This window comes from Mirounga leonina, unplaced genomic scaffold, assembly GCF_011800145.1.
Source record: "Mirounga leonina isolate KUSES-001 unplaced genomic scaffold, KU_Mleo_1.0 Mir_448, whole genome shotgun sequence".
NCBI lineage: Eukaryota > Metazoa > Chordata > Mammalia > Carnivora > Phocidae > Mirounga > Mirounga leonina.
This window is the reverse complement of record NW_023270758.1, coordinates 2,712,356-2,738,639: the sequence shown is the minus strand read 5'-3', so window position 1 is coordinate 2,738,639 and position 26,284 is coordinate 2,712,356. Positions and strand designations below refer to the sequence as shown.

At 36.8% G+C, this 26,284-nt stretch overlaps 1 protein-coding gene across 1 annotated transcript in view; it reads left to right on the top strand.

Moving 5' to 3' along the window:
* LOC117999114 (ATP-binding cassette sub-family A member 3-like) overlaps positions 1-26,284 on the top strand; it is a 165,195-nt gene that overhangs the window by 104,706 nt on the left and 34,205 nt on the right. Inside the window, exons 17-21 of the mRNA XM_034988028.1 lie at positions 541-697; positions 2,609-2,909; positions 4,704-4,956; positions 5,164-5,368; positions 13,089-13,311. Of these exons, the coding sequence (XP_034843919.1) occupies positions 541-697; positions 2,609-2,909; positions 4,704-4,956; positions 5,164-5,368; positions 13,089-13,311 (1,139 nt within the window). The remainder of the gene's footprint in view (positions 1-540; positions 698-2,608; positions 2,910-4,703; positions 4,957-5,163; positions 5,369-13,088; positions 13,312-26,284) is intronic.

Below are 26,284 nucleotides of genomic sequence, written 5' to 3'. Positions count from 1 at the left end.
TTTAAAATGAAAAATTTATCTCCTCAAATTATGAGATTTCATCACAGGTTTCAGAATGCCCATGGGTAGACCTCAGATCTCCCATTATAGTATGATTTTCATGATTCTGTTTATCATTTTCTCCCACATACTAAAATTAAATAAAAATGTCTATTTCTCCCATGGAGTCGTGAGCTCTTGGAAGATAACTGAACTATTGTGCTCATTTGCTCTGTAAACCATTACAGATGTTTAGATTACCTGGAGCAGAACATTAAGAAAACAAATCTGTTAGACTGGCATACGCTTAGAAACATTAGAAAAATAAAACCCTGCTAGAATTAGTATCATTCTTTAAAATAAAAGAAATTTAACAACTCTCTCTTCTAAAAAAAAGATACTGTCTTACACCTTTAACTTGATTAAGTTCAGTTTATTTTATCCAATATTAATGTTAACATTATATAATTGTGTTTGCTTTAAAAAATTTTTGTCATCAACTGTGAAAATCTTGCAATAAAACTACTATTCTGGTTAAAATGAATGTTTGCTTGTATATAGGGTCAGTAGAGAGGATGATGAAGCTTTCCAGACCCCATCCCTAAAGGACAAAAACAGAAGAGGAAACATGAACCAGAATATGAATGTGCCCAGAAGTTTTGAGAGATCATACTCTCCCACTGCAAGTGAACCCTCTAATATTAAGTTTAATACTGGGGTGAGCATCTTCACTAAGAATGTAATGCTAGTGGTATAAAAAGATAAATTTTATTTTAATGTTTGAATTCAAAGGAGACTTCAGAGTTCTTAGCCAGGGAAGGCCAAGTAAGGAAGAGTCTGTAAAACAATGCAATTAATTTTCTAATTCAGAAGTTAAAACTGATAGTTAAAAATCAGATTTTACTCTCAGCTTTGTTATTTTTGAGTCACTTATCTCACTTTTTAAAATTGTTAGTTCATTCAGAGTTGAAAAAGGGTCCTAACAAAGTTATCATGATTTACACATATATATAAAAGCCATTTATAAAATTTTTTTAATTCAATTAGCCACCGTATAGTGTACATACTTACCTTCATATGTAGTGTTCAATAATTTATTATTGGGTTGTGTATAACACTCAGTGCATGAAAGTCACTTAAATTTATGAATTGGAATGCATTGGCACTTCCTAATGGACTGTTCCCCAACGGTTCCCTCATTAGCATGGGAAAATTCATTGGATTGCCAAAAATTTCTTTCATTGTTCTCCTGATTGTCTATTCCCTACAGTTTCCCTAATGAAGACTAGGGATTCTGAGATGATCAGCATTTCTCAGAGTTGCCCATAAACATGCCTTCACTGAGGGGCTTGAGTCAGTTGTGAAGCAGAGTGGGTGTTGTACAACCAGAGTGCAGAATTTTGAGCCAACTGGAACTGGAATTCCTGTTCTATAATTTACTGGCTATTTGACTTTGACCAAGATATTTAACATATTTCTGCTTCAATTTCATTCTCCATCAAACTGTTTTAATGAGTTAATACTAGTAAAATGTGAGTTGAATATGTTTGGGATGAATCAGTTACAAAATAATGATTTTTCTCCTCTCCTTGCTTGCCCATTTCTCCTGCTGTATCACTCTTCCCTATTTCCCTCTCTTATGAAGATGCAGAAGAAGGAAGATTTGCAGACCAGGGTAGAAAAGTTGATTCTTACATTTGCATATTCTTTCACTCTAGAAATATATCTAATAAGCCATCTTGTAAAAGTCAGAACATGAGAAAAAAATTTTCCTTCTAAACTTTACCTTATTTCTGGCCAGTGACAACATCCAAATGCTGATTGGTTCATTCAGATAATATTGGTTGATTGACTAGAGATATTTTTTTCATGATGAATTATGGGGTGTCCAAAATGTTGGGAAATACAGGGTAAGCAGCATATTGTTAAACTATTGGTTACATATTCCAAGTAATATGCTCTCTATGCTTTTCTTTAATATTCAGACTACCTTTTCAGGGGAAGTCTCTACATTTAAAGCAACAGGTTTTGTTGTTAATCTGAGAAAATATATAATCAACTATAGATGGGCCAAAAAGCCTGAAAAAATAAGGAAAATAGTATACTTAGGTACATTTTTTCAAATTAACAATTAGACACATTGCTTTAAATTTAGAAGTTGAAGAAAAAGTGCTGAGCACATTATTGCAGTTTAAAAATAAATTCATTTTCTGTTTCCTGACTATCCACTATCACATGGATTAAAACCTAGCAATGGAAACTTGTTACATATGCACATTATGGGAATGCTTCACTTATCAAATAGAGGTAGGATTGAAGGATCATGATTTAATGTTGACGAAGACCGATGTCATGTTATTTTGCTCAGAGATGCTATGAATATGTTAGTGATAAAAATCATCCTTTTGAGTTTCTCAGTATAATTTGATTAGAAGCCAAGCATCAACATATTACACAGAAAGGAAGTCTTGCTTGTTACCTGTGTGCTAACCACGGCTGTGTTCTACACAAGGGTATATTGATAGAATGTGTACATACATCTTCTACCATAAGATTCAGAAGATTAATGTCACTGAATTTCATTAAGGTTTGTAACCATCGTAATACCGTCTTTCTCTCCTCTTGTCAGTGGTCTCTTAACTGCCAGCAGTTCTGTGCCATGTTCATAAAGAGGGCTATGTTCTCTTGGCGCAACTGGAATTTGATGTTGATGCAGATCCTGGGACTTCTGGGCATTGTTTATTTTCTCATGAGAGGAGTGGAAATTTCAAGAAATAGAGTTGAAATTGCCAGGGAAATGGATTTGGAACAATACGGTCAAACCATAGTGCCTTTCTCAGATGATGACCGTTCTGATTTTTCTCAGAATTTAACAAAAATTCTTGAGATGATGCTAAAGGCTAAGAAACAAAAACTTCAGGAAGTGAAAGGTAAGGCTCTTTCAAAAAGAAAAAGACTACTAATAGATGAAAACCCGCTTGTATCACTTCCAAAGAGAGGTCCTGACTGGAATACTTAGCTGTTGCTCTTTACTTTCTTGATAGTCACCAATCTCATAAAAGGCAGCCAAATCAGACAAGAATCATCCTTCACGGAGACTGGCCACAGAAGTTAATTATTAATGGAGGCACTTTGACTGTGGGTCATCTGCCAGCTATTTGCTACATCTTCTAGGGAATGAATTGAAGTATTAAATATTTTGTTTTGTAAAATTTAGCACAAAATCTCACATAAAACCAGGCTCACAATGTGGTACTAAATTCCAAACGTCTTCACACAAGTCTCTATAGATTAGCCATATTTTAAAACAGGTTAGGTTGAAGACTTTATGGGCAGGCTACTCTGAACTCACTTATTTGGAAGGTAGTAATAATAATTGATTACATGTACGGAACACTACTTTTGGCAAGAACTTTTCTAAATATTTCAATTATCTCGATTTCTATAACGATTATACTTGCTTGAGGCTTGTAGATGTTAACTAAGTTGCCCCAAATAGTGCATCTAGTATGTATTAGAGAAGGCACTAGATTTTAGGACTGCCGAGTGGGAGTCTGCAATATTAACCCACTCACTACATTAAATCATCTCTAAGGAGCAAGTCTGTCGTCTTTCAAGGCTGATCATTTCCTTCCAGGTATTTCCTTTGCATTTCCTTCAGCTGCTGCCTCATTGACAGTATTGGTTTAGGTTAGCATAGAGTCTGTGCAGTTTGGCAGGTTGTTTCTCCTTTATCCTTTAGGTTCCATTGTGGGAGAAGAAAATACACTGGGAAATGTTGGTTATTACTTCTATCAATATTCTGATTTTACAACATATACATTATAGGCTGGGTGGCATAAAAGCTGTCATTAAATCACATATTCCTTTTCCTCCATCCATGACAGGAGTACTAGACGAACGCTTATTGTCAAAGATCACATAGTTTAGCAGAGAAGAGGGGAGAGAAGAGGGAGAAATTAATTTCCCTGATTCATAATGTGGTCCCTTTTCCACTATATTATGTTGTTTAGACAAAAATAAAAAGACTGTACCTCACAGATCTATCAATAGTAATGTTGTTTCAAATGGCAAGATTGCATTCTTTTTTCATGCTGAGTAATATGCATGTGTGTATCTAACATATATAGGTATATATGTGTGTATATATATCCATTCTTTATCTGTTCATCTATCACCGGATACTTGGGTTGCTTCCATAATTTGGCAATTGTAAATAATTCTGCAGTAAACATAGGGGTGCATATATCTTTTCAAATTAGTGTTTTTGTTTTCCTTGGGTCCATACCCAGTAGTGGAATCACTGGATCATATGGTATTTCTATTTTCAATGTTTTGGGGAACCTCCATACTGTTTTCCACGGTGGCTGCACCAGTTTGCATTCCCACCAACAGTGCCCAAGGGTTATCTGTTCTCCACATCCTCATCAACAGATATCCTGACCCGTGTGGGGTAGTATCTCATTGTGGTTTCAATCTGAATTTCCTGGTGGACTCTATTTTCTCAGTGAAATTAAGCTAAAAGGTGTGAGGTTTGTGTGGATTATTAATAGAATAGAGTTCTTGAGTTGAATGGTCGAAATGTGTCAGAGCTGTTGTGAGACACTGGAAATAGAAAAAATATCGGGCAAGTGAAATTATTGGGTTCTCCCTCTCCAAAATGCATACCAAGTGATCTGTATTGCATGCTGAGCCTGTGGTCATTTATTGTTTTCTCATTCCAGGTGACTTAACGAAATACTTGCAGGAAAGTCAAGAATGCATTTACTCATGCATTATTGCACTTTCCTTTCATGTTGTTGGGAATAAAAAATTAGTTACACTTTGGTTCAACAACAAAGCATACCACTCACCACCATTATCCCTGGCAATATTAGACAATCTTATTTTTATGGCACTTTCTGGCCCTGATGCTTCAATTACGGTCTCCAACAAACCTCAGCCTCAAAATATTGTGTCTAAAAAACTTGAGGGAAGGTATGTATGCTTTTTTATTGGGATTGAGCTTGGTATTTAAATATAGTCCGTCTTCCCTATCTGAACACATTCTTAATAAAAAGTTAATTTTAAACGTGAATAAAATAATAAAATATAATTTATAATAAATAAAAAGTTATTTTTAGAAACTAATATTTTCTACTTTGTTATCTTACCAATGTGTCCTCTTTATTCATTCCTTTGTAGAAAAATACCAGGAATGCAGGTAGCCTTGAATTTGTTTTTTGGTGTGAGTATTTTTGTCAGTGGCTTTTGTCTTCTGACAGTGACTGAGAGAATCACTAAGGCAAAGCACATCCAGTTTGTGAGTGGGGTCTCTGCCATTAATTTCTGGCTCTCTGCTCTGCTGTGGGACTTCATCATCTTCTTCACTGCCTGCTGCTTACTAATGGTGAGTGTTAGACAAAGTCTTTTGTGGGGCTTATTTTCTGGTACATCCCAGAAAATTCTACTTGGCTAATATTAACCTAAATCTAAATTTCTCAAGAAAGAAAGAAATACTTTGGCTCATTATGTCAGGGAGTACATTGTGGAATATGCCTCAGTGAAAATCTTTTCCTTTACATTCTTCTTTTAAAACAAAATGTTCTTGTTTGAAGAAACAGAAATATGTCTCTTAATCTACCTTCTGGACATGCTTGCTCTCTAATATGTATTGGCCCCAAGGCTTCTACAAATATGTAAGGTTATGACCTGTTATACTACAACACCAGTCCCATATTAAACAAAGACAAATATATATTTTTTAAGATTTTATTTATTTATTTGACAGAGAGACAGCAAGAGAGGGAACACAAGCAGGGGGAGTGGGAGAGGGAAAAGCAGGCTCCCCACTGAGCAGGGAGCCCAATGTAGGACTCGATTCCAGGACCCTGGGATCATGACCTGAGCCAAAGGCAGACGCTTAACGCCTGAGCCACCCAGGTGCCCCAAAAGACAAATATTTTTATAAATACTTTTCTCCTACCTCTAGTCATCTGATTGCCTCAAGAGTAAGAATAATAGTGGAATCACTGGATCATATGTATTTCTATTTTCAATGTTTTGGGGAACTTCCATACTGTTTTCCACAGTGGCTGCACCAGTTTGCATTCCTACCAACAGTGCACAAGGGTTATCTGTTCTCCACATCCTCATCAATAGCTACACTGACCCATGTGAGGTAGTATCTCATTGTGGTTTTGATTTGTATTTCCTGGTGGACTATATTTTCTCAGTGAAATTAAGCTAAAAGGTGTGAGGTTTGTGTGGATTATTAATAGAATAGAGTTCTTGAGTTGAATGGTCAAGATGTTGATTTTGTGCCACGGACCATTCAAATTTTGTGCATGTGTGCGAGCATTTGAACATTTGAATATTGAATAGATAATGAAGAATTATTGAAACTCTTATTATTGAAAGCAAAGTCAGGAGAATGTTTGTGGTCTGTTTATACTTGTCACCTTCCTTATCTTTCCGACATCTGGCATCTCCAGAGCCATCCTTCTGTCAGAAGGGCCAGTGAGATACTGCTGTGAAAGTTAAAGCAAACCCATTTGTTATAAATGAGGGGTAGGTCATATAACACCCAGTGTTCATCACAACACCTGCCCTCCTTAATACTCATTTCATTTGGTGTGCTCCCTCTTTGGCTCTGTGAATGAATCATTGAACACTACATCAAAAACTGATGAAGTTGATGAAGTACTGTACAGTGGCTAACTGAACATAATAAACAAAAAAGAATTAAAAAAATAAAAATAAATGAGATGTAGGGCTTGGAGGCCAGTTTCACTGGCTCCCATGCCATTAGAAAACTTAGGATCATTGTCCATAGTGCTCTAGGGTTGGAAGGTTGTAACTTTTGGTTCTGAGGAAGAGCGACGATTGTACACAAACTAGAACAGATAAAAGAGATTAGAGGCTGGAAGTGGTGGGGAGAGCACTTCATGAATACGGAAAGCTCCAGGGTGGAAAGAACAACATGACACTCCTTCTCTGCCGCCCTGTGCAGTATTGTAGACAAGGTGCTCAGTGCTGTTCTCTTCTCACAACTTACCAGACAGTCACTTAGCACAGTAAGGGCAAACCACTAACTTTGTGAGGGTCACTAATCATTTCTGTCATCACAGGAACTAACTAGGAGAGCTACATTATGCACACAAACCAAAAAAACCCAAAACTTTACATTATCTCATCACTTAAGCTGCATCCCACAGGTTTGATATTCATTATCACTAATTCATAAATATTTCCTAATTTCTAAAATATTTTTGAACCATGATGTTTACTAGAAATGTATTATTTGATTTCTAAGCACTTTGAAAATGTATTCAAAGGTTAATAGCCCTTTGCTCAGAGAACATACTGTGAATGATTTCAGTCATTTTAAATACATTGAGTCATATGTTATGAACCAGCATGTGGTCAATTTTGGTAAATATTTTATGTGTACTTGTTAAGAATGTGTCTCCTGTTGTTACTCGAGACTTTGTTTATGTAGGTCATAGACTCAGTTTTGTTTAGAGCTACTCATCTCTGTTGTTACTGATATGTTGCCTATTTGTTTTTCTTTTCTGTGAAATTTTGATATAGTTTGAAACTTTGCTTCATATAGTTTGCTTTATACCTACAGTTTATATATTCATGGGTGCATACGTATTTATAATTGTATTTTCCTGATGGATTGACCCCTTTATCACAATGTTATTTCTCCCTTTTATCCCTAATGATGCTTCTAGCCTTAAAATATGCTGTTTCTACAAATAGCATAGGTACTTTGATTACTCTTTCCTTGGTAAATGTTTTTTCATCTTTTTGCATTTAGATTTTCTGGGCCTTCGTATTTAAAAAAAAATTTATTTTGTAAACAGTATATAGTTGTGTTAGTTTTTTTCCAGGCTAACAAGCTGGCCTTATAATTGCAGTATCCAAAGAAATACTGATATGTTTGGGTTTATTCTTTTCTTATTTGAATTGTTTTATTTCCTGTTTCTCCTTCTGCTCTCTATTAAATTTGTGTTAAATATTCTTTCAGTGACCATTCTAAAAATTAACATGCACGTTTGTGTTTTTTTGTTTGTTTTTTTATTTAAAATTTTTAAGGAGGGCACATGATGTGATGAGCACTGGTATTATATTGAACTGATGAATCATTGAACATTATATCAAAAACCAATGATGTACTATACCTTGGCTAATTGAATTTAAATAAAAATAAAAGTAAAATATATATAAAATTTTTTAAAGATTTTATTTATTTACTTGAGAGAGAGAGAGCAAGCGGGGGAGAAGGGCAGAGGGAGAGGGAGAAGCAGAGTCCCCGCTGAACAGGGAGCCTGACCTAGGACTCAGTCCTAGGACCCTGGGACCATGACCTGAGCTGAAGGCAGATGCTTAAGTAACTGAGCCACCCAGGTGCCCCAAACATGCACATTTGATTAATGCTAAGACCTTACAGCCTTGTCATTCCAATGATGCCCTCCAACTTCTTGCATTATTGTGATAAGGTATTTTAATTTTACATTATTTATTATCCAAAACCTACTGTTATTTTTGTTACAGTAAATATTCACTTGTACTTATTCACTCATATTCGTTTCTGCAGTTTTATCTGGGATCATTTTCCTCTTCCTAAAGAACTTCCTATGATATTTCTTTTAGGAAAGTTTTAACTGCAAAAAAAAAAAAATCTTGTAGATTTTGATTGGAAATAATTTCATTTTTCTTATCCTTTGAAGAATATTTTGTTGGTTCCTGCACCTACCCCCCACCCCCACTCTTTAGTGATGCTGTTCCATTGTCATGGCTTGCTTTTATCATTTTTCAACAAGGAGTCACCTGTCAGACTTCTTACAATTCCTTCTCTTATTATTCTTCCTTTGAGGTAGGTTTTTAGCATTCTTACAGTATTGTGCTTAGGTTTCTTTGCATTTACCCTGCTTGGTGTATTCAAAGCTTCCTGAATCTGAAGGTTGGTATCTGTTACCAGTTTTGTAAATTTCTTGGTAATTCTCTTACTTTGCCTCTTACTTTTGCCTCTTGTTGTTCTCTGTCTGCATGTGTATTGTTTCTTTTCACTGTGTCATGGATGTCTCAAACACTGTTCTCTTTATTTTCCTTTTTTTTTCCCACTGTGTATTTCTTGGTATATTTTCTATTGACTTCTTTTCCAATTTATCAATCCTATCTTCTGCCTGTATCTACTCAACTGTTAAACCTATCTAATGAGTTCTTAATTTCAGATTTGTGGTCCTCAGATATAAAACTTGCAGTTAATTATTTTCAAAAATTTAAATTATCTTCTTCATCTATAAACCTATGCTCTCCACCTTTTTATTTTCTCAGACATATTCAACATAGTTCTTTTAATGTTCTTATGAGTAACTTCGTATCTGGATCATATTCTATGTATAATTCTCTAGCAGTACGAATAGGACAGTTAAAGGAAATAGAAAAAAGAGAAAGAGGATAGAACTGGTGTATCATAAAATAAGATATCCAAGTGGCCTATAAACATATGGAAAAGCATTCAATTGCATTAATTATTGAGAAAATACTTAGCAGAAACAGAATGATAAATGTGGTCAACAAGATGGCATAGTAGGAAGTCCCAAGTCCTTTCTCCCCTGTGAAGGAAAAAAGAAAACAAGCAGAAACTCAACTGCTTTATAGGAACTCTGGAAAACAGTCATAGGTCTGTGCCCCAAACAAGAAAATGTCACATTCAAAATGATAGGAAATTTCATAGCATATTTATGGGCTCTTGACTGAGCCTGTCCATAGCGTAGCACAGTCTTGGTCTGGAGGCTATGGCAGTCCAGTTCCCAGCTCTCCCCTGAAGTGGAAGAGGTAGAACAGACCTTCCTTACTTACTTCCAACCTTCTGACCTGTCTAGAGGCTGCAAGAAGACTGCTCTCTTTCTTGTCTAACTTGGATTTTAGGTAGGGAAAAGCAGTAGGAGCCACTGCTTGTGAACCTGCAAGGGTACCACAGTTCTGAAGATGCCTGGAGGAAGAAATGACAAGTTGAGACATAGACTGTCTAAGGCTTCAGCGAGACCCTAGTGTAAGGCCCTGGGAAATTAAGACCTTTCAAAGCAGCTCTATATGTAGGGAAATCGAGAAAGCAATACCTAGACCAAGATAGTGCACATGCTCATAAAGACATGAGAAGACTTTAATCTTGATGGGATAGGAGTCATCCCTAGTCTCAGAACAAACCCCACTAATTAGTGATGAACTGCCCTGACACAGAGTCAGTCTGCAAGGGTTGGAAGAGGTGGCTGATATTTTAAATACCCAAGTTTCTACAATGACAACATCATAAGGCCTGCAAATAAACAGGAAAACATGGTCTATTCAAAGGAAGAAAATTAAATGACAGCAACCATCCCTGAAGAAGTACAAACAGCAGAGCTGCTAGACAAAAACTTTAAAACGACTGTCTTAAATAAGCTGAGGAAGTTAATTAGCACTAAACCTACTCCACAAGAAATGCTAAGGGATTCCTTCAGGTTGAAATGAAAGAATGCTGGACAGTAACTCAAATAATGTAAAGTCTCCAATAGGAAATACAAAAACCAGTTGTCTTAGTCCGCTCTGACTGCTATAACAAAATAGATATGGTGGATTACATAGCAGAAATTTTTTTTCTCACAGTTCCAAAGGCTAGGAAGTCCAAGATCAAGGGGCATTTGCTTTGGTTTTCCAATGAGGGCTCTCTTCCTGGTTTGCAGATGACTCTCTCTCTGCTCACTATGTCCACACATGGCAGAGAGAGCGAGCAAGAGCGGGAGCTCAAGAGCATGCTTTCATCTTTCTTCTAAGGACACTATCCCATCACAGGGCCCCACCCTCATGACCTCATCTTAACCTGATTACATCCCAAAGGCCACACCTCCAGATACCATCACAGTGGAGATTAGGCTCAAAAATACTAAGCTTCTGACTTTAAAGATAAAGGAAGTTGCCATGAGCTGAGTAATGCAAACAGCCTCTGGAAAGCTTGAAAAGGCAAGAAACTGAATTTCTCCTAGAGCCTCCAGAAGGAATAAGTCTTGCAGACTTTGTTTTTTTTTTTTTCTATCTTAGTCTAGTGAGAACCATTCCAAAACTGTAAGATAAATTTGGGTTGTTTTAGACACTAATTTGTGAATTTGGTACAGCAGCAATAGGAAACAAATACATAGACTATACATACCTATCAGAATAGCTAAAATCTAGAAAGCTAAAATACCAAATATGGATAAGAATTTAACGCAGTGGAAGCTGCAGTTACTATTGATGGGAACATAAATTGGTCCAGTTACTTTGGTAAACAATTTGGCATTTTCTTCTAAAACTTTGAAGGTTTGTGAAAAAAATATATATATTTATATAATCTCCAATGCATATATATGTGCAGCAAGAGACATCTACAAGAAGGTTCTTAAGAACGTTATTCATAATAATAAACAATAAACATGTCAAACAACTGAAATATTTATCAAATATAACAGATGAGTAAAAATGATACAATAATACACTGGAATACTAAAGAGCAATGAAAATGAACTACCACACTAGGCAACAGTGGGGATGGATTTCACAAATACCATGTTAGCAAAAGAAGCCAGGTAGGAAGAAGTAAATACTACATAACTCCATGTATAGTTGAAAAATACAAGTAGTATTTAGGGATGTTTTTGTTAAAACTGTAAAGAAAAGAAGGAAAGTGATTATCGTAAAGGTCAGGGTAGTGTTTACCTTCACAGAGGAGGGAGATATTGTGTCTTGAGTGGCATTAATATCCTTGGTAATTTCACAGCAGTGTTTGTTTTGTAATAATTCAGTGATCTGCTCATCTATATTTTGTGTATTTTTGAATGTTACATTTCAAAATTTAAAATATTCAACTAAATATCTTATGGATATTTTTGTTTATAGACTAATTTGGGGAATATCTGCATTTTTACAATGTTGAGTCTTCCTACCCAAAAATGTACATTTTATAATTAATGAAATCCCTAAACATTATACCTCTTTCAACAAAAAAATACCTAGGTCACCCCAAATTCTATCTAAGTATTTACATGCACTGCATTTCTCTTGAGACTGAAAGTCTGTGATGACAGAAGCAAAGTAGCCATGCCCATAATACCCAAATATTTTCATCTATGCTATGTTTATTTTTTTGTTGCTTTGTCTACTACCACTGAGAACCTGCTTTCAATCACTAGTAGCTATTTTCAGCTTATCCCTACCATCCACTTCTCAAGGATCTTGCTATATAATCATTTAATAGCTCAAAATAAATAGTTCTGGAATATTTGTGGAGAAACCACAGTTTTAACAACTTATAAGATGTCAATTTCTGGAAATTTATTTTCTGTAACAACTCTATAGGTTCTCAGTTCCCTTACTTAGATCCCCTCTAACTTTGAGTTTCCCTGTGTGCTTCTCAACTGAGTGGCTGACGTAGGGAAAGGAGGAGTAGGAAAATAGAGTAGAGTCAATAGGCAGAATCTAAAAATGGAGAGCCATGAAGGATAGGTCCTTAGCATTACAGTTTACAGCTGCCAGAATGTAAATCTTAAAAAAAAAAAAAATTTTTTTTTTACTAGGTGATCTCATTTCTGGAAATATTGAGAATTTGGCTTATTTGGGGTTGGAAGAAGGAGAAGAAAAAATATACTTTGATCTTGTTCAAGGAGAACAAAATGAAACTTTTTCAAGTAGATGAAAACAAGTAGGCAAATAGAGGGGATGTGCTCACTTAAGGGAGAAGTGGAAGAACCTCATAGCCATGCTCACAGACAAAATTATTTGATTAATAAATACTTATGTGGGGGCGCCTGGGTGGCTCAGTGGTTAAGTGTCTGCCTTCGGCTCAGGTCATGATCCCAGGGTCCTTGGATCGAGCCCCGCATCAGGCTCCCTGCTCGGCGGGAAGCCTGCTTCTCCCTCTCCCACTCCCCCTGCTTGTGTTCCTGCTCTCACTATCTCTCTCTCTCTGTCAAATAACTAAAATATTTAAAATAAATAAATAAATACTTATGTGTTCTAACAGATTTTCTAAGTTATTAGACTGAATTCTTAGGTATTGCATAGTTTTCTCCACTTTGAATTGACTTGTGTACTCTCTATCTCAGGTGGTGTTCCTATTATCTGGATTGGATGCACTGACCAAGAATTACCGCTTTCTGGACACACTGGTCATCTTCATGCTGTTTGGCTGGTCTATCATTCCCTTCACGTACCTGATAAGTTTCCTTTTTTCTAGTCATACCAGTGCCTACATCAAGCTCGTTATGTTAAACTACTGTGCAGGAGTTTTCAGCATAGTAATGGATATAATAATAACCACAACATCAGGTAAGGACATCACACCATTTCCCCTGTAAATAAAGAAATATGGTCTTGAAAATACGAACAATACAAAGTTATTTTGTTCTGGATTTCTGGGAAAATTTACACTACTTTTAAGTTAATAACCTTTTATTAAGTGTCACAAATATTATAGCTATTATGTACAATGCAAGACAAATTACATTTTCACTAACCCAGTCCTTCAGGCCATTAGCCCAGGCTCTGTACAATATTTATTCTTTCATTTTCCTCCTTTGACTTTGAGATTATGGAGAGATTGATTGGACTGGCAATGATGGCAAAGAGAAGCTTCTTAGAACACAGATGCTGCCACTCCTTTATTAAATTACTCTGTAAACATTAATTAGATATTCTTTAAGTAATTTAGCCATACTGGGTCTTGCAGAGACTGAGAGCAATAGGCTTCTAATCCATTTACTGACCTTAGGCCTTGCCCTCCCACAAAAGAATTCCCTGAGTTAGTTGGAAATCTATTTTAATACTCCTTGCACAACTCTTCAATGAGCAATATTAAGCCACATGAAGAAGAATTGATCTCTGAATAACAGACTAAGAAACATGTAGAAGGATTTATACTGCGGTGCTCATTTACTGAGTTAGTCCCATTGCTGTTAATTAGTCTGTGTTAGTTTTCTATTGCTGTGGTAGCAATCGCTGCAAACTTAGTAAATTATACAAATGTATCATCCTACAACTCTGTAGATCAGAAGTCTATCACAGGGCTTATTGCGCTAAAATCAAGCTGGCTGCAAGGCTGCATCCCTCTCGGAGGTCTTTTTATTTTTACTTTAAATTTTTTTTATTATGTTCAGTTAGCCACCATATAGTACATCATTAGTTTTTGATGTAGTGTTCAATGATTCATTAGTTGCGTATAACACCCGGTGCTCAATCACAACATGTACTCTCCTTAATACCCATCACCCTGCTAATTCATCTCCCCATCCCCCTCCCCTCTGAAACCCTCAGTTTGTTTCCCCGGAGTCCATAGTTTCTCATGATTTGTCTCCCTCTCTGATTTACCCCCCCCCCCCACCTTCAGTTTTCCCTCCGGTCTTCTGTGCTATCCTTTATGTTCCACATATTAGTGAAACCATGTGATAATTGTCTTTCTCTGCTTATTTCACTTGGCATAATCCCCTCCAGTTCCATCCATGTCAGTGCAAATGGTGGGTTTTCATCCTTTCTGATGGTTGAGTAATATTCCATTGCATATATGAACCACGTCTTCTTTATCCATTCATCTGTTGATGGTGCTCTCGGCTCCTTCCACAGTTTGGCTATTGTGGACATTGCTGCTATGGACATTGGGGTGCATGTGCCCCTTCTTTTCACTACATCTGTATCTTCAGGGTAAATACCTAGTAGTGCAATTGCTGGGTAGCTCTATTTTTAATTTTTTGAGGAACCTCCATACTGTTTTCCAAAGTGACTGTACCAGCTTGCCTTCCCACCAACAGTGTAAGAGGGTTCCCCTTCCTCCACATCCTCGCTAACATTTGTTGTTTTCTGCCTTGTTAATTTTTGTCATTCTAAGGGGTGTAAGGTGGTATCTATACAGAACAATGAAACTGGACCATTCTCTTACACCACACACAAAAATAAACTCAAAATGGATGAAAGACCTCAATGTGAGACAGGAGTCCATCAAAATCCTAGAGTTCTAGAGGGGAGGGGGGTGGGGGATGGCTAGCCTGGTGATGGGTATTAAAGAGGGCACATATTGAATGGAGCCCTGGGTGTTATACGCAAACAATGAATCATGGAACACTACATCAAAAACTAATGATGTAATGTATGGTGATTAACATAACATAATAAAATAAAATTTTAAAAAAATCCTAGAGGAAAACTCTTTGACATTGGCCACAGCAACTTCTTTAAGACAGGTCTCCAAAAGCAAGGGAAACAAAAACAAGAATGAACTTTTGGGACTTCATCAAGATAAAAGGCTTCTGCACAGGAAAAGAAACAGTCAACAAAACTAAGAGGCAACCCACGGAATGGGAGAAGATGTTTGCAAATGACACTATAGATAAAGGGCTGGTATCCAAGATCTAGAAAGAACTTCTCAAACTCAACACCCAAAGAACAAATAATCCAGTCAAAAAATGGGCAGAAGACATGAACAGACACTTCTCCAAAGAAAACATACAAATGGCTAACAGACATATGAAAAAAATGTTCATCATCACTAGGCATCAGGGAAATTCAAATCAAAACCTCTTGGAGGTCTTAGGGGAGAATTTGTTTCCTTGCTGATTTGGATTGCTGGCAGAAATTCAGTTACTTGAAATTGTAGGCCTAAAGTCAGAATTTTTTGTAAAATGGATATTTTTTCTTTTTAAAATATTAAGTAGGACTCACCAGTGAAATGCCTAGGGCTTGGAGAGGTGTGTGTGTGTGTGTGTCTGTGTGTGTATGATGTGTACGTGTGAAGTTTTGTTGTTAACCATAAATTTAATTTCTCTATGATATAGGGCTAGTAAGTTTTCTCATACCTTTTTGTGAAATTTTTATAAGTTTTTGAAGAACGTTTGCATTTCTTCTGTTTCTAAAATTATTGGCATTGAGTTGTTCATAACATTCCCTTGTGATCCTTTCAGGTCTATAGATAAGTATTCATATCTGCTTATCCATTGCTGGTATTGCTGTATTCACTCACTCTCTCCCAACCTTTCCCTCTCATCAATCTTTGTCAGGATTTTTTTTTTTAAAGATTTTATTTATTTATTTGACAGAGAGAGACACAGCGAGAGAGGGAACACAAGCAGGGGGAGTGGGAGAGGGAGAAGCAGGCTCCCCGCAGAGCAGGGAGCCCGATGCGGGACTCGATCCCAGGATCCCAGGATCATGACCTGAGCCGAAGGCAGTTGCTTAACCAACTGAGCCACCCAGGCACCCCTGTCAGGATTTTTAACCAATATTTTAATCCTTTCAAAGAGCTACCTTTTGGTTTTATTAATGTTTATTTTTTGTGTCCTATTGTATGAATTTTTGTTCTTATATTTTTTTTCTATTTACTTTCGATTTAATTTATGTACTTATTTGTTGTTAAATATTTTATGATTTTTAAAAAATTTTATTATGTTATGTTAGTCACCATACAATACATCACCAGTTTTTGATGCAGTGATCCATGATTCATTGTTTTCGTACAACCGATTTTAAGCCTTCTTTGGAACATATAAACATTTAAGCTATAAAGTTTCTTTTTTGTTGTTTCAAGTTTTTATTTAAATTCTAGTTAGTTAACATATAGTGTAACATTGGTTTCAGGAGTAGAATTTAGTGATTCTTCACTTACATACAACAACCAGTGGTCATCACACGTGCCCTCCTTAATACCCATCACCCATTTAGCCCATCCCCTACACACCTCCCCTTAAGCTATTAAGTTTCTAATACGAACTGTTGTAGTTGCATCTTACAAATTTTGATGTATTTTATTTTCATTGTCAGGTTCAGTTAGAACTATATGAAATTTCTCTTGTAACTTCTACTTTGACTCATGCATTGTTTTTCAAATATTTGATGACTTCCTAGAGTTTTTTGTGATTGATTTCTTATTTATTTCTATCATAGTAAAAAGTCAATCCCAATATTTCAGTCTTTTACAATGGAATTATCCTTCAGGATACCATCACTCTGATCTGAAGTACAGGAAATGTCCATGTCTCATTCAAGGCAGTCCTACGTTCCAAAGTCCCTTAAAAGATATGATATTGATTGAAATGTCAGAGCTGTTAACTCAGCATGTCTACATGTCACAGCATGTCACATAAAACAGTTATGAAATAGATACTAAGTCTGACCTCTTGTAGGAATTTAGTGTTCTCCAAGAAGTAATTCTAAGATGGTTGGTTTGGGGTAATCTATGTTCACTTTTATTGGAAGAGTAATGCTGTTACTTAGTAGTGGTTTGGGTTTTTTTTTTCCATAGACAAGGGGCTGCTAAATAATATTCTTTAAGGAGAGCTATGAACATAATTTAAAGGCACCAAAATTGCAAAATAATCATTAGTCATTATAAATTCAATATCCTGATGTTCAGAGCCTTATTATATATTTGTTTAACATGAAAGGAGATTAAGAGATGGTCTTTCAGAAAAATCAGAACATTTCCCCCATAGAACTTAACAGAGCTTTTCATAAATATCACATTGGAATAGATGAGCCAACTGGGAATCTAGGTGGTCTTATGGAAGGATTTCCTAGGGGCTGTATTTATTTATTTATTTTTCTTTACAACTCTGCAGAAACAATTTTATAGGTATAGAGTAGCACTGGGAATATTTTGCTAAAATCTTTCTGTTAGGTTCAGTGTTGCTTTTCAAAATCCTTGTTTACATTAGGGTTAGACCTGCAGACAGAAGACTTACCTTAGCTAAGCCACTCCTCAGTTTAAATCCTGGACATGGCTCCTCATCTCCTGATTAGAATATCTTCATCTATAACATAAGAGTAATACTACCTGTCTCACAAACTTGTGGAAATTAAATAAATAAGATACATGATCTCACTTACATGTGTAATTTTTAAAAGTCAAATACATAGAATCAGAGAGTAGAACAGTGGTTACACTGAGGGAGAGGTGGAGAAAATGGGAAAGTGTTGGTCAAAGGGTACAGAGTTGCAGTTGAACAACAGATTATTGAATTTATAATAACAAGATTATTTTGCAGTTTTGGTATCTTTAAATTATGTGTATAGCTCTCCTTAAAGAATGAATAAATCTGGAGGTCTATTGCGCAACCTGATGTCTATAGTTAGTAATTCTGTATTGAATACTGGAAATTTGCTAAGAGTAGATTCTAGATGCTCTCATCACACAAAAAAGAACTATGTGAGAAGATATGCTAATTAGCTTGACTGTAGTAATTATTTCACTATGTATATGTATATCAAATCATCTTGTTGTACACCTTAAATATATACAATTTCAATTAAAATAAAATGTTAATATGCTAAAACATGGAGGGGCTTTAATAGTAAAAAAAAAAAGAAAAGAAAAGCAATATACAAGCATACCTTGGAGATAATGCGTGTTCGGTTCCAGGCTACTACAATTAAGAGAATATTGCAATAAAGGGAGTCATATGAATTTTTTGGCTTCCCATACATATGAAATTTATGTTTACATTGTATTCTACTAAGTGCTCAATAGTGTTATGTCTAAAAAAACAACATATATACCTTAATTTTAAAATACTTGATTGACAAAAAATGTTAACCATCATCTGAACTTTTGGCAAGTCATAATCAGTGATCACGGATCACCATAACAATTATAATAATAATAGAAAAGTTTGGAATATTGCAAGAATTACCAAAATGAGACACAGATATGAAGTGAGCAAATGCTACTAGAAAAATTGGCACTGATAGACTTGCTTGACTCAGGGTTGACACAAACCTTTAATATATAAAAACTGCACTATCTGGAAAGTGCAATAAAATGAAACACAATAAAACTAGGTAGGCCTGTAGAGAGTGACCTCAGTGAAATGGCTGAGTAGGCAGCTCCAAGCAACCATCCTTCCACAGAAGCATTAAAAAAGAAAAAATCAGAAATTGTCAGAACCAACACCATCAGAACTCTGGAAAATGGTCAAAGGTTTGCAACAACCAAATAAGTCCTGAATCAAGCAAAAAAAAAAAAAAATTAAAGACAGTAGGAAAAAATGACATTTTTACATGCACTTGCCAGACCATCTCTTGACAGCAGTCTTGAAGACACAATCCTTGCTCCCAGTGTGGTACCTTCCCTAATTCCAGAGGGTGCAGAGCAGTCCTTCTTCACAAACTGTGTAAAAATCTGTTCTAATCTCCATAGTTTGAGAATTGCCTGAAGAAATGATGTCAGACTACTCATCTCTGTTTACCTAACTCAGAACTCACCAGGCATGAAAATCAATGGGTTTTACTAGAAAATGTTGTAAGGTGGGTAAAGAAATCTCAGATGCCTGAAGGAAAAAATTACAGTTTAGGCATAAAAAAGACTGCCTAAGGCCAGGGACAGAAGGCCAGAGAGAGGGTTTATTTTAAATTAGGGCATTTGAAAGCACCCATGAATATGGGTGAATTTTAGATAGCCACACATGTACCATGGGCAAGCTGCTTTGGGTTGATCCCTAGTCTCAGGGCAAGTTTGCCTGTTGGAAGAGTGCTCCAGCACAGAGAAAGTCTTCAAAGATTAGCAGAGTTTTGCTTTGTTTCAGGTCCAGACATTCAAAGAAATCTCTATCGAACAGGCTAAGGAACACAGACTTCAGGGACCACTCAGGAGAAGGAATAAAGTCTCTGCAAAAGTGTTTGGTAAAGTAATTAGACACATAGATTACTATAGCCTTCAACAACAATAATAATAAAAGACCCAAGAACAGCAGACCATGGGGAAGGAGGAGAGCTGATTTCAGAGTTGGAAGGTGGTTCAGGAAAAGATGGCGGAGGAGTAGGGGACCCTATTCCAACTGGTCCCTGGAATTGAGCTGGATATCTACCAGACCACTGTGAACATCCACGAAAGCAGCCTGAGATATAAAAAGATATATCTGGATCTCTACAAACAGAATATCGCAGGCTATTGGTTTCAAGGTATGGATGTAAGAAGATATATCTGGATCTCTACAAACAGAATATCGCAAGCCGTTGGTTTCAAGGTATGAAGTGGGAGCCATGATTCCAAGGGCAATATCAGAAGATAAATGGAAGGGGGAGGGAGCTGAGCAGAGGGGATCCTACACCGCTGGTGTGTGAAAGCCTCCCGTGCTGGAGAGCAGGCACAGACTCGCAGACCGGTAGTGATAGGAAAGGACTGTAGGGCAGCCCCACGGACTGAAACCTGGAGTGGCAGCACCATGCCTGTGAACCGGGGATGGCATGCAATTTTAGAAGCACAAAGGGCAGAGACATGCCCCCGTGTCCCAATCTGGAGATGAGGACTGGGAGCCCTGCTGAGGGGCACACAACCCAGGACACTGCAGTTTATAGCAGCACAGACAGAAATGGAAATAGTGTGGCCTGGAGAGCTCACTGAAAAACAGACTGCGATCTCTCTGCTCTGAGGCAGAGGGTTGGAAATGATCTCTTCTGCTCTGACTCTCGGAAGAGACATGGAAAGCCACCAGGGAAAGCCACCAGAGAACAAAAGCCCCCAAAAACCAGTTTTCACCAAGCCCATCCCCCACCACAGGGGGCAGGGCAACTCTGCCCAAACAGGGTTGCCTGAGTAACAGCATGGCAGGCCTCTCCCCCAGAAGACAGGCCAGGAGAACAAGAGGCCAGCAACCCTAAGGTCCCTATAAAACAGGTGCATCTTGCTTGGGTTCTGGTCAATAATTTGGACTCTGTACATCCCCTCAACCACTCCTCAACAGAATGGCTACGAGGAGGAACCCCCAAAATAGAAAAGACTCAGAGACTGTGACTTCTGCCACAGATTTACAAATGGGTACAGATATAACCAAGACATCGGAGATGGAATTCAGGGTAGCAACTGTGAAGACAATAGCTAGAATGGAGAAATCGATTAATGGCAACATAGAGCCTCTAAGGGCAGAAATGAAAGCAGAACTGGCAGAACTTAAAAATGCTATCAATGAGATCCAATCTAATCTAGATAATCTAACAGCTAGGGTAACTGAGGCAGAAGGAAGAATTAGTGATCTAGAAGACCAATTAATAGGAAAAAAGGAAAAAGAGGAGGCCAGGGAAAAACGAGTCAAAATCATGAAAATAGAATCAGAGAAATAAGTGACACCATGAAACATTCCAGTGTCAGAATTATTGGGATCCCTGAGGGGGTGGAGGGAGAGAGAAGTCTAGAAGATATATTTGAGCAAATTGTAGATGAGAACTTCCCTAATCTGGGGACTGAAACAAACAGTCGTGTCCTAGAGGCAGAGAGGACCTCTCCCAAGATCAAGGAAAACAGGCCAACACCCCGACATGTAATAGTAAAACTCGCAAATCTTAGAACCAAGGAAACCATCTTAAGAGCAGTTAGGGGGAAGAGATTCCTTACATACAGAGGGAGGAACATCAGAATAATGTCAGACCTGTCTCCAGAGAGCTGGCAAGCCAGAAAGACCTGGCAAGGCATATTCAGGGTACTAAATGAGAAGAACATGCCACCAAGAATACTTTATCTGGCAAGGCTGTCATTTAGAATGGATGGAGAGATGCAGAGCTTCCAAGACCAGCAGAAACTGAAAGAATATGTGACCACTAAGCCAGCCCTGCAAGAAATATTAAGGGGGGGGTTCTATAAAAGGAGAACAACCCCAAGAGTGATATAGAACAGAAATTTACAGAGACAATCTATAGAAACCAGGTCTTCACAGGCAACATGATGACAATAAATTCATACCTTTCAATAATGACTCTCAATGTGAATGGCCTAAATGCTCCCATAAAACAGCACAGGGTTGCAGATTGGATAAAAAGACAGGACCCATCCATATGCTGTCTACAAGAGACTCATTTTGAACCTAAAGATACATCCAGACTGAAAGTGAAGGGATGGAGATCCATCTTCCATGCCAGCAGACCTCAAAAGAAAGCTGGGGTAGCAATTCTTAGACAAATTAGATTTTAAGCTAAAGACTGTAGTTAGAGACACAGAAGGACACTAAATCATTCTTAAAGGATCTATCCAACAAGAAGATCTAACAATTGTAAATATCTATGCCCCCAACATGGGAGTAGCCATCTACATAAGCCAACTGTTAACCAAAATAAAGAGTCATATTGATAACAATATGGTAATTGTAGGAGACCCCAATACTCCACTCTCAGCAATAGACAGATCATCTAAGCAGACAATCAACAAAGAAACAAGAGCTTTGAATGACACACTGTACCATATGGACCTCATAGGTATATAAAGAATATTCCACCCTAAAACAACAGAATACTCATTCTTCTAGAGTGCACATGGAACTTTCTCCAGAATAGACCACATACTGGGTCACAAATCAGGTCTCAACTGATACAAAAAGATTGAAATTACTCCCCTCATATTCTCAGACCACAATGCTTTAAAACTGGAACTCAATCACAAGAAAAAATTTGGCAGAAATTCAAACACTTGGAAGCTAAAGACCACTCTGCTCAAGAATGTTTGGGTCAACCAAGAAGGCAAAGAAGAACTTAATTCATGGAAACCAATGAGAATGAAAACACATCGGTCCAAAACCTATGGGATACTGCAATGGAAAAAAGACAGTCTCTTCAATAAATGGTGCTGGGAAAATTGGACAGCCACATGCAGAAGAATGAAACTTAACCATTCTCTAACACCATACACAAAGATAAACTCAAAATGGATGAAGGACCTCAATGTGAGACAGGAATCCATCAAAATCTTAGAGGAGAACATAGGCAGTAAACTCTTTGACATCGGCCACAGCAACTTCTTTCAAGATACATCTCCAAAAGCTAGTGAAACAAAAGCAAAAATGAACTTTTAGGACTTCATCAAGATAAAAAGCTTCTGCACAGCAAAGGAAACAGTCAACAAAACAAAGAGGCAACCCACAGAATGGGAGAAGATATTTGCAAATGACACTACAGATAAAGGGCTGGTATCCAAAATCTAGAAAGAACTTCTCAAACTCAACACCCAAAAAACAAATAAGCCAGTCAAAAAATGGGCAGAAGACATGGATAGACACTTCTCTGAAGAAGACATACAAATGGCTAACAGACACATGAAAAAATGTTCATCATCATTAGCCATCAGGGAAATTCAAATCAAAACCACATTGAGATACCACTTTACACCAGTTAGAATGGCAAAAATGGACAGGGAAAGAAACAACAAATGTTGGAGAGGTTATGGAGAAAGGGGAACCCTCTTACGCTGTTGGTGGGAATGCAAGTTGGTACAGCCACTTTGGAAAACAGAGTGGTGGTGCCTCAGAAAATTAAAACTAGAGCTAGCCTATGACCCAGCAATTGCACTCCTGGGTATTTACCCCAAAGACACAGATGTAGTGAAAAGAAGGGCCATATGGACCCCAATGTTCATAGCAGCAATGTTCACAATAGCCAAACTATGGAAAGAACAAAGATGCCCTTCAATAGACGAATGGATAAAGAAGATGTGGTCCATATATACAGTGGAATATTACTTAGCTATCAGAACTTTTGCATCAACATGGATGGGACTGGAGGAGATTATGCTAAGTGAAATAAGTCAAGCAGAGAAAGTTAATTATCATATGGTTTCACTTATTTATGGAACATAAGGAATAGCATGTAGGACATTAGGAGAAGGAAGGGAAACATGAAGGGGGGGGATCGGAGGGGGAGATGAATCATGAGTGACTATGGACTCTGAGAAACAAACTGAGGGTTTTAGAGGGGAGGGAGGTGGGGGGATGGGCTAGCCCAGTGATGGGTATTAAGGAGGGCATGTGTTGTGATGAGCTGAAATCATAAAACTCTTGGAGGAAAACAGGGGTAAATCTTTATGACCTTGGATTAGGCAATGGATTCTTAGATAAAACACTGTAAGTACAGTAAAAGATGTATATATATTGGATATCATCAAAATTAAAACTTTTGGGACACCCCAGAGAGCTCGCATTTCTTCTGTCACATGAGGAGACAGTGATGAATGAGGTGCCATCTATGAACCACAGAGTGCATTCTCATCAGACATTCTGAATTTGCTGTCACCTTGCTCTTGGACGTTCCAAGTTGCAGAACTGAGAGAAATAATTTTTTTTTTTGCTTATAAGCTATACAGTTTATGATATTAAAAACTTTTGTTTATCAAAGGACATTATCAAGAAAGTGAAAAGAACCCTACATAAAGGAGAAGATATTTGAAAATCATAAACCTAATAAAGCTCTAATATCTAGAAAATACATGGACTCATAACAACAAAAAGATAAGAAAATAACTTTAACAAACATTCCTCTAAAAAAGATAGACAAATGGTCAACAAACACATGAAGAGATGCTCAACATTAGTAGTCATTAGGAAAATGCAAATCAAAGCAATGAGATACCACTTCACATCCATTATGATGGTGACTTAAAGAAAAACAACAGAAAATAACATGTTTTGCCAAGGATGTGGAGAAATTAGAAACCTTGTGCATTGCTAGTGGGATTGTAAAATGGTGACACTACTGTGGAAAAGAATTTGGTGGTTTTTTTAAAATGTCAAACATGGAACTACCATATGACCCAGCAACTCCTCTCTTAAATTTTCTCCAAGAAAATTTAAATCAAGGACTTGAAAAGATATTTGTACACCAATGTTCATAGCATTATTCACAATAACTAAACGATGTAAACAATCTAATTGTCCATGAATAGATGAATGAATAAACAAAATGTGGTATGTATATACAATGGAGTATTATTCAGCCACAAAAAGGAATACAGTTTTTATATATGCCATATCATGAATGGAACTTGAAAACATTATGCTAAGTGAAATAAACCAGACACAGGAGGACAAATATTGTGTATTTACACTTATATGAGGTACTTACAGTTGGCAAATCCATATAGACAGAAGTAGACCAGAGATTGCCAGGGTCTGCTGGCAGGAAAACAGGGAGAGTTTAGTGGGCACGGTTTTGTTGAGGAGAATGAAGAAATTTTGAGTATAGATAGTGGTGATAATTACACAATTTTGTGACTATATTGTCACTGAATTGTACACTTACCAGGAGTTATAATGATAAATGTTATATATATTTCACCACAATAAAAAGATACCTGAACAGCTATATGCCAGTGATTTTTTTTTGTAGATACATATATCTGACTCAGATATATCCTTCATTTCTAATTTGTTTTTTTTAATAAGGCACAGGTGTTGAATTTTAACAAATATCTTTTTTCTTTTTCATTAATGAGATGATCATACAGTTTTTCTGCTTTATTTTAATGTGGTGATATTCACTAATTGTTTTTATGTTAAACCAATTCTATATTCCTGTAATAACAAAACTTGGTTGTATTATCCCTTACTATAATTTCTAGATCCAGTTTGTTAATAGTTTATAAGGGAGTTTTCTATTAATCCATGAGACAGGTTGGCCAGTAATTTTCTTTGTTATAATATTCTTAGATTTTGGTATCAACATTATGCTGGTCTCATACAAAAAGTTAAGAAATAGTCTGTTCTATTCACTATAAGTTTTTTTTTTAAATATAAGATTCTCTAAAGATTTCCATTTGAATTTGGGGATGAATCAAGGATGCTATTTTTATATTCCACATTGTGCTGAAGGTTTTAGCCACACAATAGGCAAGAAAATAATAAAGGTGTAAGTATTGGAAAAAGAAGTAGAGCTATCATTATTTGCAGATGACCCTGTGTACACAGAAAATCTAAAATAATTACAGATATGGGGCGCCTGGATGGCTCATTTGGTTGCACATCTGACTCTTGATTTTGGCTCAGGTCATGATCTCAGGGTCATGAGATCGAGCCCCATGTTGGGCTCCACGCTGAGTGTGGATCCCGCTGAAGATTCTCTCTCTCCCTCCCTCTCTCTCTGCCCCTCTTCCCTGATCTCACTCTCTCTCTTTCTAAAAAATAAATAAAGTAAAATAAAATAATTATAGATAACCTGTGAGAATTAATGAGTGAATTTTGCAAGGTTAGTGAATACAACTGATATTAAAAAATAGGTTTTATTTAGAAAATGAAACTCACATACCAAGGAGTAAATGTAATGATGATATGCAACATTTATGCTATCCAAGACTACAAAACTTTATGGATATTCTTCTACTTGTAAAACTGGAGGAACTTATATCAGACCAGTCCTCCCACACATAACAACTATAAACTATGGACAAATTTTTTAAAATTTGAAGGTACTTTACAATGACTGAAAGTAGGCAGAAACTGGAAGGGAGTTCACACTTGAAATGAAAAAGCACTGTGTGAGTTTTTCATTTCTGTTGCTTTTTTCCCAAGGA